The following is a 16,653-nucleotide window of genomic DNA, read 5'->3' as shown; positions in this document are numbered from 1 at the left end:
CTCTGTCGTGATTGAATGTAGATATTTGTGTTTGTGTCAGGCATTGTGTTGATGCGTCCTCGGATTATTGCACCCTATTTCTAGCCTGTTCAGGATGCCCGACATAAGTCCTCAATCCGTTGGCTAACAGTCGGACCCATCTTACACACATGAGACTTAGATGCAGTATAATCATGGATGAGGCAGAAAACAAATATTCACAGAATTAACACAAGATATCTTGCTGTCTGGAATTACAATGAAGTAGAATAAGGACAGAAAGTATTTTAAAAACCTTTTACCCTAGAGGGAAACCTAAAGTCCAGAACTAATGCTGTTAAAATTCAACATCTGTTCCACTCCCCGGGTCTGGGTCTCAGCCAAGTTCAGGAGGAAAATAGCTTCAACTGTTACATATTGTATAATTCAATATAGTGATGTGGATCTGAATTCAGTCACGTTGATTTATTGCATATACTACTGAAGCTTGTAAATATTTGTGAAGCCTAGGACTTAAACCGTTACTATAAATACATACAAAGAGCTAGCTAAAAGGTCTGTGTCTACTAGTCTGTTTATTCAGAGCTGGCTCTCTGTCACCTTGACCTCACTGTTGGGTGCTGGCCAGTAGTACTACACACAAGCTTGTTTTCTCTGCACTGTGACCTATATGGTGATGGATGAATCTGTGTGGGAGTCGATTAATTGTACACCAGAGTGATACATGAAGTAAAAAGAAAATCTTAATTACATTGTGCCGCTCAACATATCTATAGCTCTTCCTGGAGTTATGCCATGGGTCTACATGTTAGTAACAGAGGTGTGTGTCTCACAACACCAAGTTAATTAATGTTAATACATATAGTCTTAATTCAAAGTAGTCTATTCTGCCCACATACCTGTGGCTTAAATGTGTGTTAACAACACAGAGCAATACATTTTTATAAGCTGCAAAAGACCTCATGAAAGGAAGTTTTGTCAAACAATCTGCACAATATGTTTAAGTAGTTTTCTCAAAGAGGGACCTGGAACACAGCTGTAAAACAGCAGAAACCATTGTACTGCTCATGGCCTGCTGGTAGCACAATGTCCAGCTTGTTTTTCTTGCCAGTAGATGGCGATTATTGACACGTTTGTTTGTGTAAACTGCTGCTGGTGTTACTTGTTTTGCCTATAAGTAGTGAGCTGGGACTGAAACGCTGCAGTTGGAAGATATCGAATCTACCTTTTTTTATTATTTATTCTTACATTCAAAAGTATAAAAATAGTAACCCATTTCTGTCCTACCCTGGTGCGACTATCCTGTCTCATTGTTTGTTATCGTTCCATTTTTAAACTTAGTATTCACCGGGAAACTTCTCTCTACATGGAGTTACTACCACAGGCCTGTTGATCTGTTTGGGGTAGATTTAAATATATCTTGTTAAGGAATCCTGTGTCCTCCCATGTGTAAGCATGTTCATAACATGCTGTACATGTCCCTCTGTCTGCCGGTCTGAGAGTTTTTAAAGCTCCTGTTTGTCTCGTCTGCTTCTCTTTGTCTCCCCCCCCCCCCTCCCTTCCTACTGTTTTTCCTTTTCTCTTCCCTTGTCTCCCTCCCTCTCCGTCTTTCTTTGCTGTCTGTTTCCCTCCCTGTGTGTCTATGTGTCTTGCTGTCGGAGGTGTGGTCCAGAGAAAGCTACTATGAGAGACTGTGGAAGGTAGAGGTTGCAACACTGTTGTGCTAGAAATGAGCTCTGTGTTAGAGAAGTTTTAAATCATAAAGACAAAAGTCTCCAGTCATTCTAAGAGGGAAACTGCTCATCATTGTTCAACAGCTTCATCACAACAACTCACCAGAAACAAAGAGAAGAAACAAGGCTGTGGGTTCACCAAGCACTTCTGTTTTTAGCTACTAGTGCCCAGCAAAGGAATAGAAAGGATAGAGATGACTCACTCTCCTCTACTACATTCTGTTCCTTTAGCCAGCAGCAGTCAGCACAAGCTCGGATTAAAAGGTCTTGTTTCTCAGGTTGAAAATATTTTACACCACACTATATTTTTTCGACCCCTTTAACACTAATACACCCTTCTTTCCCAATTAGAAAACAGTGCTTGAAAGAGAAGTCTTTGGTGAACGTGCAACCGTAACTCTCTGTACACCCCTGCATCACATCTAACCAGAGATCCCAGTGATCAGTAGTCCAGAAATATAACATTTTATACCAATAATAAATGAATGTAGATGTTTGTAACATAGGGAGAATATTTAGTGACAGTTAAACTAACAGCTTGCTGGACTTGCAGCCCAGTGGGTGTTCCCTGTTTTGATTGACAGCTAACCCAGCCACACAAACAGCTCCGAGGGGTTTGTGTGTCGATTGACTGAATGACCCCGCTGTCCCGTCTCTAACGTTCAATTTGGAAAAAAGATGAACAAGCATTGTAACTGTATTTGTATTTTTTTTCTTCCTCTCTATTTTTTATTTCTCAACCTGTGTGTGTCTCTCTCTCTCTCTCTCTCTTCAGGGCTCTCCTCTCTCTCTTTTCCGCTCTCTCTCGAGCTTCTTCTCAGGAAGCCGCATGGAGCGCGCAGGGGGCCGGCGTCTCTCGCGCGAAGGGGGAGAGCGACCGCGCAGGGGAAGAGAGGAGATTTTCTCTCCTCGAGAGAGAAGGGGGAGAGAGCGAGATGAGAGGGGAGAGACGAGCGAAGGGGAGCGAGCGAGAGAGAGAAGAGAAGGGGAGAGCGAGAGAGGGGGATGGAGAGAGAAGGGGAGAGAGAGAGAGAGAAGGGGAGAGAAGAGGAAGGGGCGAGGGAGAAAGGGAGGGAAGGGAGGAGGACGCGCGAGAGAGGCGAGAGGGGGAGAGAGAGGGGGGGGAGAGCTAGGAGGGGATAGAGGCGAGGGAAGGGGAAGAGTAGAGAGAGAAGGGGGAGAGAGAGGAGCGCGACTAGAAGTTTCTCTCTAGGATGAGAGCGGGATGCGAGAGCTCGCAAGGTGTATCTCTAGCCGTCTCATGTTTGATCTAGAGTTATGTTTTCTTTCTCTATTTATATAGATAAAGAGTCTATGTCTAGGTCTATAATTGTGGTCCTCTCTAGGAGAGAGAACGAGCTTCCATGTATCTCATTCTTCTAATGTTGCTAGACTCGCATTTCTGGGGTCATGACGAGGGGAGTCTAACGAGTATAGAGAGTAGAGAGATGCATTTAGCAGAAGAGATGACGAGAGGGTCAGAGGTGAAGAGCTCGGATGGGTTTTGTTTAGATCTCTATATTAGATCATGTATTTATATTTCGATCTGTTTAATTGTCTATCTATATCAGTTTTATCTATCTCTTCTCTCTATTCGATATCTTGTCTATGATCTCTCAGTTTCTCTCTTCGTCTCTCTCTCTCTCTCTCTCTCTCTCTCTCTCTCATTCTCTCTCTCTCGTCTCATCTCTCTCTTGTTCTCTCTCTCCTCTCTCTCTCTCTCTCTCTCTGCTCTCCTCTCTCTCTCTCTCTCTCTGTAGCCTAGTAGACCAGGCTATCCCAGTCCTCGCTCCAGTGAAGGTTTTTATCCCAGTCCCCAACATCCTGGACACTACCAGGTACGCAGACAAACTCCACTGACTGCTCTTTTGATATTATTGTGCTTAGTATATAGTCAGTGGTGGAATGCTACCAAGTACATTTACTCAAGTACTGTCTTTAAGTACAAGTATTTGTACTTTACTTGAGTATTTTCAGTATATTATCACAACATTTATTTGACACTTGTAGTTACTTCTTACATAAGAAAACACAGATACAGTACAATACTACCAATCTACCCAGTAGTATACAGTATATAGTATTATAATATAACACTTGGAGGAGCCGTTCTGCATAATGAGTACTTTAGTATATTTTGTTGATAATACTTTTGTACTTTTACTTAAGTACCATTTTTAATGCAGGATGTTTACTTGTATTGGACTATGGTATTTCTACTTTTTCTTAAGTAAAGGAAAAGTAAATTCTTCCACCTCTGTATATAGTTACATAACATATAACATACATAATGTACACATTTGCGCATTTCTAAGGATGGAGGGTTTTGACTTGATTCAGTTATAATAATTATTAGATAAGCACAGAAATAAACATAGGTGAAGATGTAATCTTAAGACTAACAGTGTGTCTTTCTCTCTGTCCTCCCTCCCTGGATCAGATGGCAGGGTACCCCGGCCCTCACACCCTCCCCTCGGTGCCCAGCGCCCTGTACCCGCCACAGGCCGCCATGCTTGACACACACCACGCGCACACACACCCCCGGCACCACGTCCACACACACTCACAGCACCTTCCTCATCCACATGGACATGACATGGCACTGTGGGGCTCTACGATGGAGGTAGGAGACCAACTTTACACTTAAACACTCACACATACTGTATGCACACCAGTGAGAATTACATTTGTTGCCTGGCAACCTTAAGAGATGGATCACTCTGCGGGGAAGCGTTGGTAATGAAAGAAATAACACCTGTGTAATCAGTCCAGTCCACAAATTTACATAATTATATTTAAAATGGTCCATATCAATGGCCCCATTATTTACAATGTGTGTGTCCATCATCTCAGTCCAGCCTCTCATCAGTCTGGTGTGTGTGTCTGTGTGAATCTGTGACTGTGTGTGTGTCCCTGTGTTGCATGTCTGCTGCTATGCTTGTCTTTTGTTGCATGCTTGTTGTATTTGTCTGTGTGTGTGTGTGTGTGTGTGTGTGTGTGTGTGTGTGTGTGTGTGTGTGTGTAGGACAGGGCTGTAGACATGCAGCAGTGTGTAGGCCAGCAGTGCCTGTTTATGGAGGAACAGCTGATGATACAACAACAGCAGATGGAGGAGGACCAGAGGTGGCTGGAGCAGGAGGAAAGGCTGCTGGTAACACACACAGCACACACATTGGAAAATACACTCGCATACACAGTAATACACACATGCAAAGGACGTAACAGTACATTTAACCTAAGATTATATTTCATACACTGTACTCTGTTAGCGGCTTTGTATTGCTAATGTAAAACACAACAAATAAAATCTATTTGTATTTCAGAGGCAAGTAAACAAAGGTTTAGAAAGGTTCACTGCAGAAAAGTAGAGTTTAAAGAAACAGCTACATTTTAATACCACTGAGTCCTTTTTGTGTGATGATGTTGTGCATGGTGCAGTGTGTTATCGTTACCTGTAATTCAAAGCTTTATTGCTTAGTTGTCATCTTTGACTTGTCTGTTGTGCTGTTGAGGTATTTTTATTCAAGTCCAGGATGCATGTTGTTGTGTTTTTGTAAATGTGTTAATGGACTCTCTGAAATACATCACGTGCTCCTCAAGGACAATCTCATATATAAGTGTTATAAATGTAAAATACATTATCATTAGGATCAGAATTGTGATTGCAGTTCTACTGATATGGGTCCTCAGCTGGACTATATTTGAAGTAAAAACATATCTCAGAGGATCTTTCAGAATTTCCTGGGTTTTTTATGTTAGTTTTATTAGTTTGATAGATTTGGTAAGTACTGTTATGCACAGCACCTAAATTGTGTGAGCTTGCATAGTTTCTCTCTGCTTATACCAGCTTCAAATGTCTCCTAAATTGGAGCATTGCATTCCTATTGGAGCCATTGCAACTCAATAATTTGTGTAATGTACTAAAGAAAAATGCATTTGTGTGGCTTAGTCACTTAAAATGTTTATGTTTTTACTTCCCCCTCAAAAATGGTATTCTACTTCCTGTTCGTTTCTTTCTATTGGGGAATTGCCTACTACCCACCAAGAACAATCTCTTTCACCTCCCCTGCTTATGTTAGCAGTGGATCTATAACTATTCAACAGTAAATTCATTATGACGGACTTACTAAAGGAACTGTTTGTTTGCTGTCTGATGGAGCTAGTGTGAAAAATGTTATTTCTGATGGAGAGACCCTCTGACATAAAGACGGGGGAGTGAAAGAGGAAAGTTTCATCTAGGATGCATATTTCTGTTAACACTGATTAATGACATGTCTGGGGTTTGTGCTCAAGAATTTTATTGTGTGTGTGTGTGTGTGTGTGTGTGTGTGTGTGTGTGTGTGTGTGTGTGTGTGTGTGTGTGTGTGTGTGTGTGTGTGTGTGTGTGTGTGAGAGAGAGAGAGAGAGAGTTTGAAGGCAGGTGTGGCCTGTGTGAATTCCAGGCTAATGATAGGCTTAGACAATCTGACAGCCCAGTGAACAGTCTGTCTTTGACCCACAACCACTAACTGACAACACGCACAAGATTACTGAAAAGTGTGTGTGTGTGTGTGTGTGAGGCTGGCTGGCTGGCTGGTTTTTATAACACTGTCACTTCAGGGAGGGGCGAGAGAGAGGGAGGAGAAAACAGAATAGTTTGGGAAAGAAAGGTAGAGACGTGCACTCACACACTGACGGCTCTTTGGCAGTGTGCTCCATCCCTCCTCCCTCCGCCTCCTCTCCTTCCCTCTCTCCGCCTCCTCTCCTTCCCTCTCTCCATGCGTCAGAGTCAGATATAAGTGTGCTGGAGGCAGGAAGCTGGAATTGAATCGAAATTCTTGTGTTGATGAAACTACTGACACGGAGTAGCAGACAGACGGGACATCGCTCAGTCATAGAGGCAGACAGATCTATAGAGAGAGATACAATAAGATCAGAACCTGATTGCAACACAGACGCAGCAATTCGGACACAAACGATTCATAAGGCAACTTTGATGAACTCGATGGCAATGCTGGTCTTCAAGTCCTGGCTTGGAAAACTGGTAGGCAAGGACGGGTGTGAGAGTTGTGTGTGTGGAGGTGTTTGTGTGTGGTTTTATTTTGCCATTGTTTGTCTGTTTTTTCAGCAGCATTGCAATTTGGGGGTTAAATGTGAATCTGAAATGTTTTTGCTTAAATTGAAAAAGGTTTGTTTGTCCTGCACGTTTGGATCCTGCAGCTTTGTACAGTATGTTACCGGGTTTTTTTCTTTTAAAGTCTTATGCGGGGGGACTGTGTTTGGATGCATAAGTTAGTGAGTTCTTTTTTTATACATGAGCTTCACGGCTGTGATTCACTCATTCATTTCCTCATTCACATATTCATTGTAACACTTAAGATTAAACTTTGATTTGAAGAGTTGGAGACACTTTCACCATGGACAGATCAAAGTATAAACTGTCACTCTTTTACTAGTTACAGGGTGCTTATTGTCATGTACTCCTACAGTAAAATGGTTATTTGATGGTAAAATATATTAATTTAAAAAAAATAATTTAAAGTAAGATAATATGCTGGTCTAAGTGACCAAGTTTGCAGCATATAATGCTCCAGTTTTACGACAGCATGTGATTTGGAGCTCATGGCATGCCATGAAAGGCTATTTGTCTGAGAGAATATCCCAGGATTCAAAATCCAATACTGCCTGTAAATGCACAAACAGAAAAAGCAATGGGGCTTACTGTTCGTTGTGAAAACAACTGCATAACTGTGAATACAGAACTTTCGTGTCACGGTGAATTTCTAATTGACAGGAAATTGAAGTAAAACCAGCCCAGAACTTAATTACTGTTGATGCATGGAGATATAATTTTTATGTTTACTTGTGTGTGTGTGTGTTTAGAAACCAGACTCTAGAAGTTCTAGAGGGAGTCTGGACAGAGAAGACGGTGGACTCCAACCACCGGTAAGTTACTTTCTACAGCTGATTTCTGTCTCCATCCGTCTCACTGTTAGTTGGTGGGTTTCATGCACGCAGCAGGACAATAACAGTCATTCACAGGCTGCATAAAGAAATACATTTTGACAAGAAGGAGTTGATGTATTTCTCCCGTGTGAACTTCACATAGCCCCCTTCTAACTTCCACTGTCAGAATCATGACCATTTGCCACTCCCACCACATTAAAAAGGGAAGTTTGTGTTTTTAAGAGAGGACGATGTCTGATGAAGGCAAATGTTTCACGGAAGTCCACATTCTGGTCGGACTGCAATTGGCTGCAACGTGTGTTTGTTTGGATTAGAGTTGAGGGGATTGATCCAGGCACAGGAAGTGACCTGTCAGCGGTGGGGTCAGTAACAAGGGGTCAATGGATTCCCACAACTTCACCAGTTATTAATAGAGCACTGGAGCAAGAAAACAAGTAGCCATATTTATTCATCTGTCCGTCCCACTGCTGCTCACAGAACCTCAGCGTGCTGGTAGTCTGTAGTTTCTGCTCAAGTCTGAGCAGCAGTACCATTAGAGGGAAATATGGTGCGTCTGGTCTCATAGAAAGTCATGGGCCTGCAGCTGCAGCCAAAAGTTCCAGTGTCACTTTATAAAGATGTTGTTTTCGACGAGTTAAACAGTATTGGCTGTAACATGTAGGATAATGATGTGTCCTAAAGGTGAATATCTTACATGTAGAGCTTACACAATTAGTAATTAAGTGATTAAGACTAAATGATGAGTTGTACGTTCATGTCTGTTTCTGGCTTGATGCCAGCAGAAGTTGTTGTAGCAGTCTGAAGTTGCCATGGGCCAGATATTTCTGTCTCTGTAATTCATCTTTCTGCTTGTCCTCCTCCTCCCATTGAATTGCTGTGGTTTGTGGTGGTAAAATCTCCCGTGTGTGTGTGTGTGTGTGTGTGTGTGTTTTTTTGGGTGTTGGTGGTTGTCAGACCACATGGCTTTGGAAGTCCTCTGTACTGTTTTCTCACACAGAAAAAACAACAGAGATGTAAGTACAAAGTAAATATATAACATGTCTGGCACCACTACAGAGTTTTGTGGCATCATTTTATGCTCACAAGCATCAAATTATAAAGACATGCTGCGGGTTTTATTTGGTTTTGAAAGGGTAGCACTAACAAAGGAAGTGTTTTTTGTCTTCATCCCTTAGTAGCTAAACAGAATATTTTTGTAAACATAAGTAGCACAGTGCTAGACCACACACCACTGAGAACAGAAACGGCTCCTCGATCGTGTGTGTGTGTGTGTGTGTGTGTGTGTGTGTGTGTGTGTGTGTGTGTGTGTGTGTGTGTTTACAAGAACAAATTGAGATGTCGTGTCACAAGTAAATTAAACTGGATTCTCTACATTTTTCAGAGCTGGCTGGTGTTTTTTTGCACGTGAAGTTCTAATTTCCTGTGAAGCTCTTGATTAGGTGTGTGACTGAGCAATCGCTAACCCAATGTTTTGTTGTTGTGTTTGTTTGTGCAGACAGGAAACCAGCACATATACCAGCCTGTTGGAAAAGCAGGTAATAGATCGGCCTGTGACCATCTGTAATTACACACAAGCACTAATATTTTATTTTATTTCAGTCTCTTAATCTCCCAAAGTGTGCAGTTCACACATATACCATTGCATAGCTGTGTTTACCTTTAACTCACCCTTGTGTATCTCACACTGCCAGCAGATATCACTGTGTGTGTGTGTGTGTGTGTGTGTGTGTGTGTGTGTGTGTGTGGTGTGTGTGTGTGTGTGTGTGTGTGTGTGTGTGTGTGTGTGTGTGTGTGTGTGTGTGTGTGTGTGTGTGTGTGTGTGTGTGCTTGTAGAGTTTAGTCTGTTGCCACAATATGACAGATCTGATTGTCCCCTTGCTGCAGAGAGCAAACTAACTTCTGTTTAAATAGACACAGACAGCATGTCGAGCTCAATATGTTGTGTGCTCGGAGCGTGAACATGCCCACCGTGCAAGCGGCCGTCTACAGAGAAAATAGAAAAACATTCACCTTAAAATAGTTTCACACTTGGGAGACTTTGAAGGACATTTTTTTGTAAATCTACTCAAAACCATTTCCCCTTCTGTCTTCATCATCGATTGTTTATTGTCATGTAGAGCTGAAACGTTTAGTTGATTAGTCAATCTCAAGAGAATTAATTGGCAAAATATTTTTATAATGAATTGTTTCAGAAACACTCCTCAAAATGTGTGCATTCTTTTTTTATATACTTAACCCAATTTTTTTTACATTTTGTCCAGAACTTGTATGTATGAGACTGTAAAACTGTGAGGAGAAATAACTTTCATTTTATATGTTGTTTTCTACAGAGCATGCAGCTCCGCCAAAGAAACCCCCTCGACCTGGAGCCCAGAGCCAAGTGGGCAGTCTGGCCTGTCTAAATACTGGGGACAGTTACAACGATGGAGTCAAGGTACACACACTCAAACTGAAACGCACGCAAACCCCAAACATGCTTAAAAAAAGAACACTTAAGAATACACACAACAAACGCCTATAAGACGAGCACACACAGACGAGGATACGTTTACCAAATATACAGGTTGCATGTTTTTAATGCTTTAATATTTTCTTTTTATCTTCTTTTCCTTTGGCTGCTCCCCCTCTCCTCCCCATCTCCTCTTCCTCCTGCACTCTGCCTTACTGTTGGCCTCTAGCCCTGGCGGGTAAGCAGCACACTGTCTGTGTGTGTTTACTGTGCGTCTTGTCTTCTAGTTGATCACGCCCAGAATCATTTGATTCCTATTTCCATCAGTTGTTTAATTTCTCTGTCTGACACATTCTGCATTGTTATCCTAAAACACATAAACACATTTATTTCACACTGCAATTCTCTTTGTTGTGTGGATACCAGTCAGGTGACAACCAAATCTACAAAGTCGTGTTGTTGTTATACTAACAGTATTTAACCGTCTGGTCACGCTGGAAATAATTTCACTTTTTGAACTACGTAAGGGTGAAACACTTTTGATTAATAGAAGAGAGATCCCTCCTCTGTTGCTTTTTGTAAAGTGTTTTTTTTTGGAGAGTTTCTCCTCCTCTTAATGATAGATGATGATGTCATATTCTGTGCAGATTGTAGAGCCCTTTGAGCCAAATTTGTGAATTTTGACTTTACAATACAAACTCAATTTAACTTCCTCAAACATCGCCACAGTAGAATCAGCTGTTTTTTGTTATTTTTAGTAGTAGCTGGCCATAATGTGTACAAGGTTCAGAGCTCTAGCGTTTTGACAGCAGGGGGTGACTGTGAAAGTGATCTCACACTGGAGGGAGCAGTGGGAGATCGAGAGGAGGTAAACAAAGATGTAGAAAAACATGCGTTTAGGTCATAGACTGTTTAGGTGCACAGGATTACATTGTGTAGTCCTGAAAAGCTCATTTAGTAGCAGAGACTAATTTAGAGAAGGCAAGTGAGTCATATGCCATATTAATTATATCTATTTATAACAGTGTGTCACTGCCATCTAGTGGCCATAATGGAGAACTACATGTAACAACATGTTTTGTCATAGATCTAACTCATTCACTCACTTACTCTTTAATGTACTCATTTACCTGTGTGACAGTTTGTTCTTTGTAAGGTTTCAGCAGTCGTGGTCTCTCTTTTTCATCTCAAACTGTTTATCCACTCCGCTATTTAAACAGCAGTGGTGTGTGCTTCACTTTCTACCACCAGATGTGCAGCAAAGTTGACCAAAGGCATGATTCATGTACGTCTCTTTAATCATGCAGGATTTGTGCGGGATCACATTTTCCATCATCGTTGTCTCAACTAGTTTTCTGTGTGTCCCCACACAGACCTGCAGGTCTTCGTTCATTCACTCAGCCTGTGACTCACAGCTTTCTTTTGTGCTCTCGTGGTTCAGCTGCAGCCCCAAGAGATAAGCCCGCCCCCCACCGCCAATCTGGACCGCTCTAACGACAAAGTGTACGAGAACGTGACAGGATTGGTGAAAGCTGTGATCGAGATGTCGAGCAAGATTCAGCCAGCTCCTCCAGAGGAATACGTTCCCATGGTTAAGGTAACCGAGGCACTCGAACACATTTAACTCCATTGCTTTTAATTCATCATCGTTGCTCAGATGCTCGCTGAATTGTCAGTTTTCCTCTCTTGAGCTGCAAACATTGACATTACAACTTGAAGGAAATTACAGTTTATTGCTGTTCTGTTTATGCAGTTTTATGTTCTCTTCCCTTGACCACTGTGACACTGCTTTAATTCAAGAACACTGCAGAGCTCTTCAGACGGCTGAATTCTGACTCCTATTTCCCAATAAATCATTTGTGATTCATCTGTTGAACAGACTCTACAGATCTGACCTCTTAACCTCACAAGATGTTGCTTTTAATTGTGGGAATTTAGTAATGGAAGTCCTCTTATGAGTCCCTTTGGCTTATACTTATTCCCTTTCTGTCTCCACACTGGTTATCTCTATCTGTAGGAAATATTACTTAAGTTCTCAATTAAACCTGATTTTATAATTCTACATACAGTAAACAGTATTTTCTTTTAAATATTTTTCATGTTCATTAATGAATCTCCTAATTTTCTGTTGGTAATGTATACTTTTGAACGTATTCTGAGCAGCACGGTCTGTGTGTTTCAGGATGTGGGTCTGGCATTGAGGACATTATTGGCCACTGTGGATGAGACTCTACCACAGCTTCCAGCCAGTACACACAGAGAGGTCATTACACACACTCATGTGTGTTTTTATAATCTATCTTGAGAAGTGTGATATCACTTATATATTCTTATTATCATTATATGCTGCTAAAGTATTTTACATGTCACTAGTATTGGTTGGTTTTGGTATTTTATCCTACCATATTTAAAGCTCGGGTTTTCTTCAACAGATCGAGATGGCACAGAAACTTCTGAACTCTGACTTGGCGGAGCTGATTGGGAAGATGAAGTTAGCCCAACAATATGTGATGACCAGGTAGGTTCAAATATTAACATGACGATATAAAATAAGTAATAGTTTCAGTGCCTTACATTGGAAGACATGATTAAGTTTCCATGTAATAAACTCCTACCTTCTTAACTTGTATTTAATGACAGTTTCCTGTATTTAATTAGTTGCTGAAGTCAATCACAGAGCACTTTATTATTCCATTTAAAGCATTTATATATAAACGAACGTCTGTTAAGTTCAAGTCCTTGGCAAACGAGTTCACACAATGCTGAGTAAGCCTATTGCAGCCAGGGCAAGCTCTCTGTGTTTCGCTATAACAGAGTTATGGTGTCTGGTGCCTGTGGCGACTTGCTGACGCACCGGTGATACATTTTACCAGTTGGAGCTAAAGGGGGCTGCAGGTATTTATTACAGCCTTTAGTCCCCCTGGTGTGTTTGTAATTGTAGACTCGAGTTGTATTCACAAGAGGTTGTACATGTGTTGTATAATTGTCTCAATAAAGTTGTTTAAATAAATATAACATTTAATAAATGTTTTGCTCTGTCCCAGTCTCCAGCAGGACTATAAGAAGCAGATGTTGACAGCGGCTCACGCTCTTGCAGTTGACGCCAAGAACCTGTTGGATGTCATCGACCAATCACGGCTGAAGATGATGTCCCAGTCCCGCCCACACTAGCCCCACGACAGCTGAGTTGACCAACAGGAACTGGTCTATTATTTGAGCAAAAGCATCATTCTGGTTTCTGACGTCTATCATGACATGTGAGAGCTATCGGAGCCGGCTGCTTTCCATCAAAGGAGAAAACAACAGCTCTGTTACTTTGACAACAGTCCGTGAAGAATCATTAGATGTTGGATCCTGTGTAAGCTGAGGTCGTCTCTCCACCACTGTGACTTTTGTAACACAAGAACAGCAAAAACACTTCCTGAATCAGGGACTTGGCATCTTCACTCTCTTTGGACTGTAATATAATGATTAGAGGAGGAAACGCGAAGAGGAGGAGTGATGATTTGATGATGACTTTTAAACTATGAGCCTGATTTCTGGGATTCAAAAGGTTTGAAAACCTCCGACAGAAACACTATCATGGGAACGATTGGATCTGGAAATGCTGACAGCAGGTGGATTAGTCCTTGGGGGATAACACTCTGAAGCCATCAGAACCTGATTGGACTGCGTTTGATCTGCAACATATCTTCATGAGACATCAGCCAGCAGCCATCATCAGTACACTTGTTGATATCGTGTGTTGTGACCCCTGGATGTGAACTTGCTCCTCTGTTGAATTACCTCCACATCACCATGGATTCTTTTGAATAGGCAGATCAAAACGTATCTGTTCAGCTCTGGTCACGTGCGGTGCTTTTTATCTTCAACGAGGACATTCACAGTAAAGACGGTGTTTGTTTTGTTTGCAGAAGCAGCCTTCCACCCTCCATCGCTCCTCTTGTTTCACTCTTCCATCCACTCCCGTCTTCCCTCCGTCTCACCAGGTTTTATTTATAGACTCAGAAATTGCAGAGGAGGAGACTGAGGGAGAGACGGGTATTGAAACATGAGGACAGTTCTAGCGCCGGTCTGCTGCCTGAAAAAAGAACACACTTTCCTCGTCTTTTATTGCTATTTCACTCACTTTCTTTTTTACTTTTTCGTTCTCACTGTTACTCTCCTTCGTGACGTCTTCCTCAGCTCATCTCTGAGCCGGTTTTAAAGACTCCAAATGTGAAGAATCCAACGCTGTCTGGGTAAACACCGCAGACAGGGAATCGCACTCAACTTAGTTTACTCTTTTTATCGGCTGGCTCCATGTGTATTGTGTTCACAATCTTCTTCCTCTGTACTTAAAACTGTTTGTAACGTGGTACACAAGCAGATATTCAATCCCAGCATTGACTCTGATGAGCAAAAAGAAAAAAGAAAACAGAAGGTGGAGTGACTGGATACTTCCTATTTGTCCCGGAGGAAGAGAAGGACATCATATCTCAGATTGGTCACTGAGTGTCCTTTCCTCCTCCTCCTCCTCACCTACAGTCCCAATATCATTATTTTGTTCCTGATACAAGACTGGTGTCACGCCTTTAACTGTCCCCTTACACACCGGTGTCACAAAGTGAATTTACTGGGGACACGAAAAAACCTCACAACTGGAACCTCTGTGCTTTGAGTTTCCCAGTTTCTGGCAGGTGTAACTCTTTAAATATGTCCCCTGGGGAAAGAAATTACATACACACACACATGAAATGTGGAGCCACATGACTGGAACTTGTCTTGCAGACACAAAACACTGAACTGAAAATACAGCAGATCACACGTTGTGTCTTTGTTAATAGTGACCCCACATGGAGTATGACATACTGCTATATGAAATATACTGGTGACTGTACTAGTATAGCATGATATACTGGTATGAAGAAGAGCATATTTGCACAGCACCAAAAAATAAAATCCTAACTTTTTTTAACCCTATTTACCCAGATTTGAATTCCAGGTTTAGCCAGCAAAACTCTCAAATATCTGGGTGTTGTGGGCATAAAAAAAAGAAATTGTAAAAAACAATCTATTTTATCTTGTTGTTGCGTAAATCTGCTCATGTTGGTATATTGTAAGCTATACTGGTGTGAATCACTGGTGAATTGTACAGAACTAGTACTAGTAAACACTGGTTTTTATTTTGTCTTCTGGGCTTAATCAGCCATCTTGTCAAATAGGAGGGAAAAAAATAACAATGAAATAAAAAAATAATGACGAAATGGTAATCTACTGTCCACATTCTTATCCGTGAAAGAGATTTATTTGAAAGCATTACATTTCAGGTGTTATATCTCCAGTATCAAAAACTACAGTGTTTTTATTTAATGGTAATGTTGCCATGGGGAGGAAGGCTCCCCGCTGTGCTCCGTTTTGTATCCCGTTTAAATCTCTTTTCATTAAGCACTACATGTCAATTCTACAGTGAGTTACTAATCCTGCCAGTACTTTCACTTGCCAAACAGTCAAATTCAAAGAAGTTGCAGTGAAGTGAATCCACGGTAAATTCAAAGTCTCAATTTTGTATCTGGAATAGAAATTATTTGAAGTCTTTAAGACAAAAAAAATTATATCTGCGATTTTGGTCTCTCCCCTGATTGTGTCAGCAGATGAAAGATTTAAAAGAGACATGGACGAAGCCTTTCCAGATGATTCAGCAGATTGACAAATGTAAAGGTGAATATAGGCAAGTCATACTGCTCTATACCCTCTAAAGTTGTTTTAGGCTGCTGGACAATCTAACCAGCATAGTACAGCATGAATTGGATAGTATTAAAATATATATATATATATATATATATATATATATATATAAGTTCTAAAAAAGCCTTTTTAACATAATAATCAGCATTCACAGAAAGGTCAGGGTGTACTGTCAATATTTAAAATGTCATACTTGTGTACACAATGTTATGTATAAGCTTTGTGTGTTTTAAAGCACAATCACTCAGAGCTAAGCAGTCTTTACATTACATTACATAATATCACTAATGCCTAATGAGACATTTATAAAACACTTTTCTATACAGCAGTGTAACGCCTACAGTTTTTGACAGCATTGGTACATCCCGCTGACCTCAGTGTGACAGCAGTAATAATGCACCTATAGTGAAGAGCAGCAGTGCTGTGTGTGTGTGAATGGATTCGGCTCCATCAAAGTTACACAAACTAAAGCTGTTGCAGCAGTCGACAGGTGTTTCCGTTTCCGTTTGAGTCGAGGGAGGCGGTCGAGGCAGCGCCGCTGCACGTGGCCTGACTGGCACACGACTTCGCTATGGATTTCACAGAGCCTGAGCAAAACACACAACACACACACACACACACACACACACACACACACACACACACACACACACACACACACACACACACACACACACAGGGAGGGTATCCAGTTATTCTGGACTATGTTTTCCCACATTTTTGAGGCTTCACAGTACTTTAGTTGAATTTATATAGTTCCAAACCTGCAATCACTCTCTAATTAAAAAAACAAGAACTACTTTGGAGGTACATTTTGGC

At 41.3% G+C, this 16,653-nt stretch overlaps 1 protein-coding gene across 10 annotated transcripts in view; it reads left to right on the top strand.

Annotated features, from left to right (window-relative positions):
- Positions 1–15,353, top strand: part of ptk2ab (protein tyrosine kinase 2ab) — a 61,083-nt gene extending 45,730 nt beyond the window's left edge. For 6 of the 10 annotated variants that reach the window (XM_029451431.1, XM_029451430.1, XM_029451433.1 and 3 more), the window contains 11 exons: positions 3,473–3,550; positions 4,153–4,335; positions 4,738–4,863; positions 7,575–7,637; positions 9,154–9,193; positions 9,989–10,092; positions 10,337–10,345; positions 11,549–11,704; positions 12,290–12,370; positions 12,540–12,625; positions 13,152–15,353. In XM_029451431.1, coding sequence (XP_029307291.1) covers positions 3,473–3,550; positions 4,153–4,335; positions 4,738–4,863; positions 7,575–7,637; positions 9,154–9,193; positions 9,989–10,092; positions 10,337–10,345; positions 11,549–11,704; positions 12,290–12,370; positions 12,540–12,625; positions 13,152–13,278 — 1,053 coding nt within the window. In that variant the 3' untranslated portion in view covers positions 13,279–15,353. The remainder of the gene's footprint in view (positions 1–3,472; positions 3,551–4,152; positions 4,336–4,737; positions 4,864–7,574; positions 7,638–9,153; positions 9,194–9,988; positions 10,093–10,336; positions 10,346–11,548; positions 11,705–12,289; positions 12,371–12,539; positions 12,626–13,151) is intronic. The other 4 variants (XM_029451438.1, XM_029451432.1, XM_029451439.1 and 1 more) reach the window with 2 other exon arrangements.
- The last annotated feature ends 1,300 nt before the right edge of the window (positions 15,354–16,653 follow it).

The sequence above is a fragment of the Cottoperca gobio genome, chromosome 16, assembly GCF_900634415.1.
Source record: "Cottoperca gobio chromosome 16, fCotGob3.1, whole genome shotgun sequence".
NCBI classification, from domain to species: Eukaryota; Metazoa; Chordata; class Actinopteri; order Perciformes; family Bovichtidae; genus Cottoperca; species Cottoperca gobio.
Note: the sequence above shows the minus strand (reverse complement) of the source record. Positions and strands in the feature narration are given on the sequence as shown.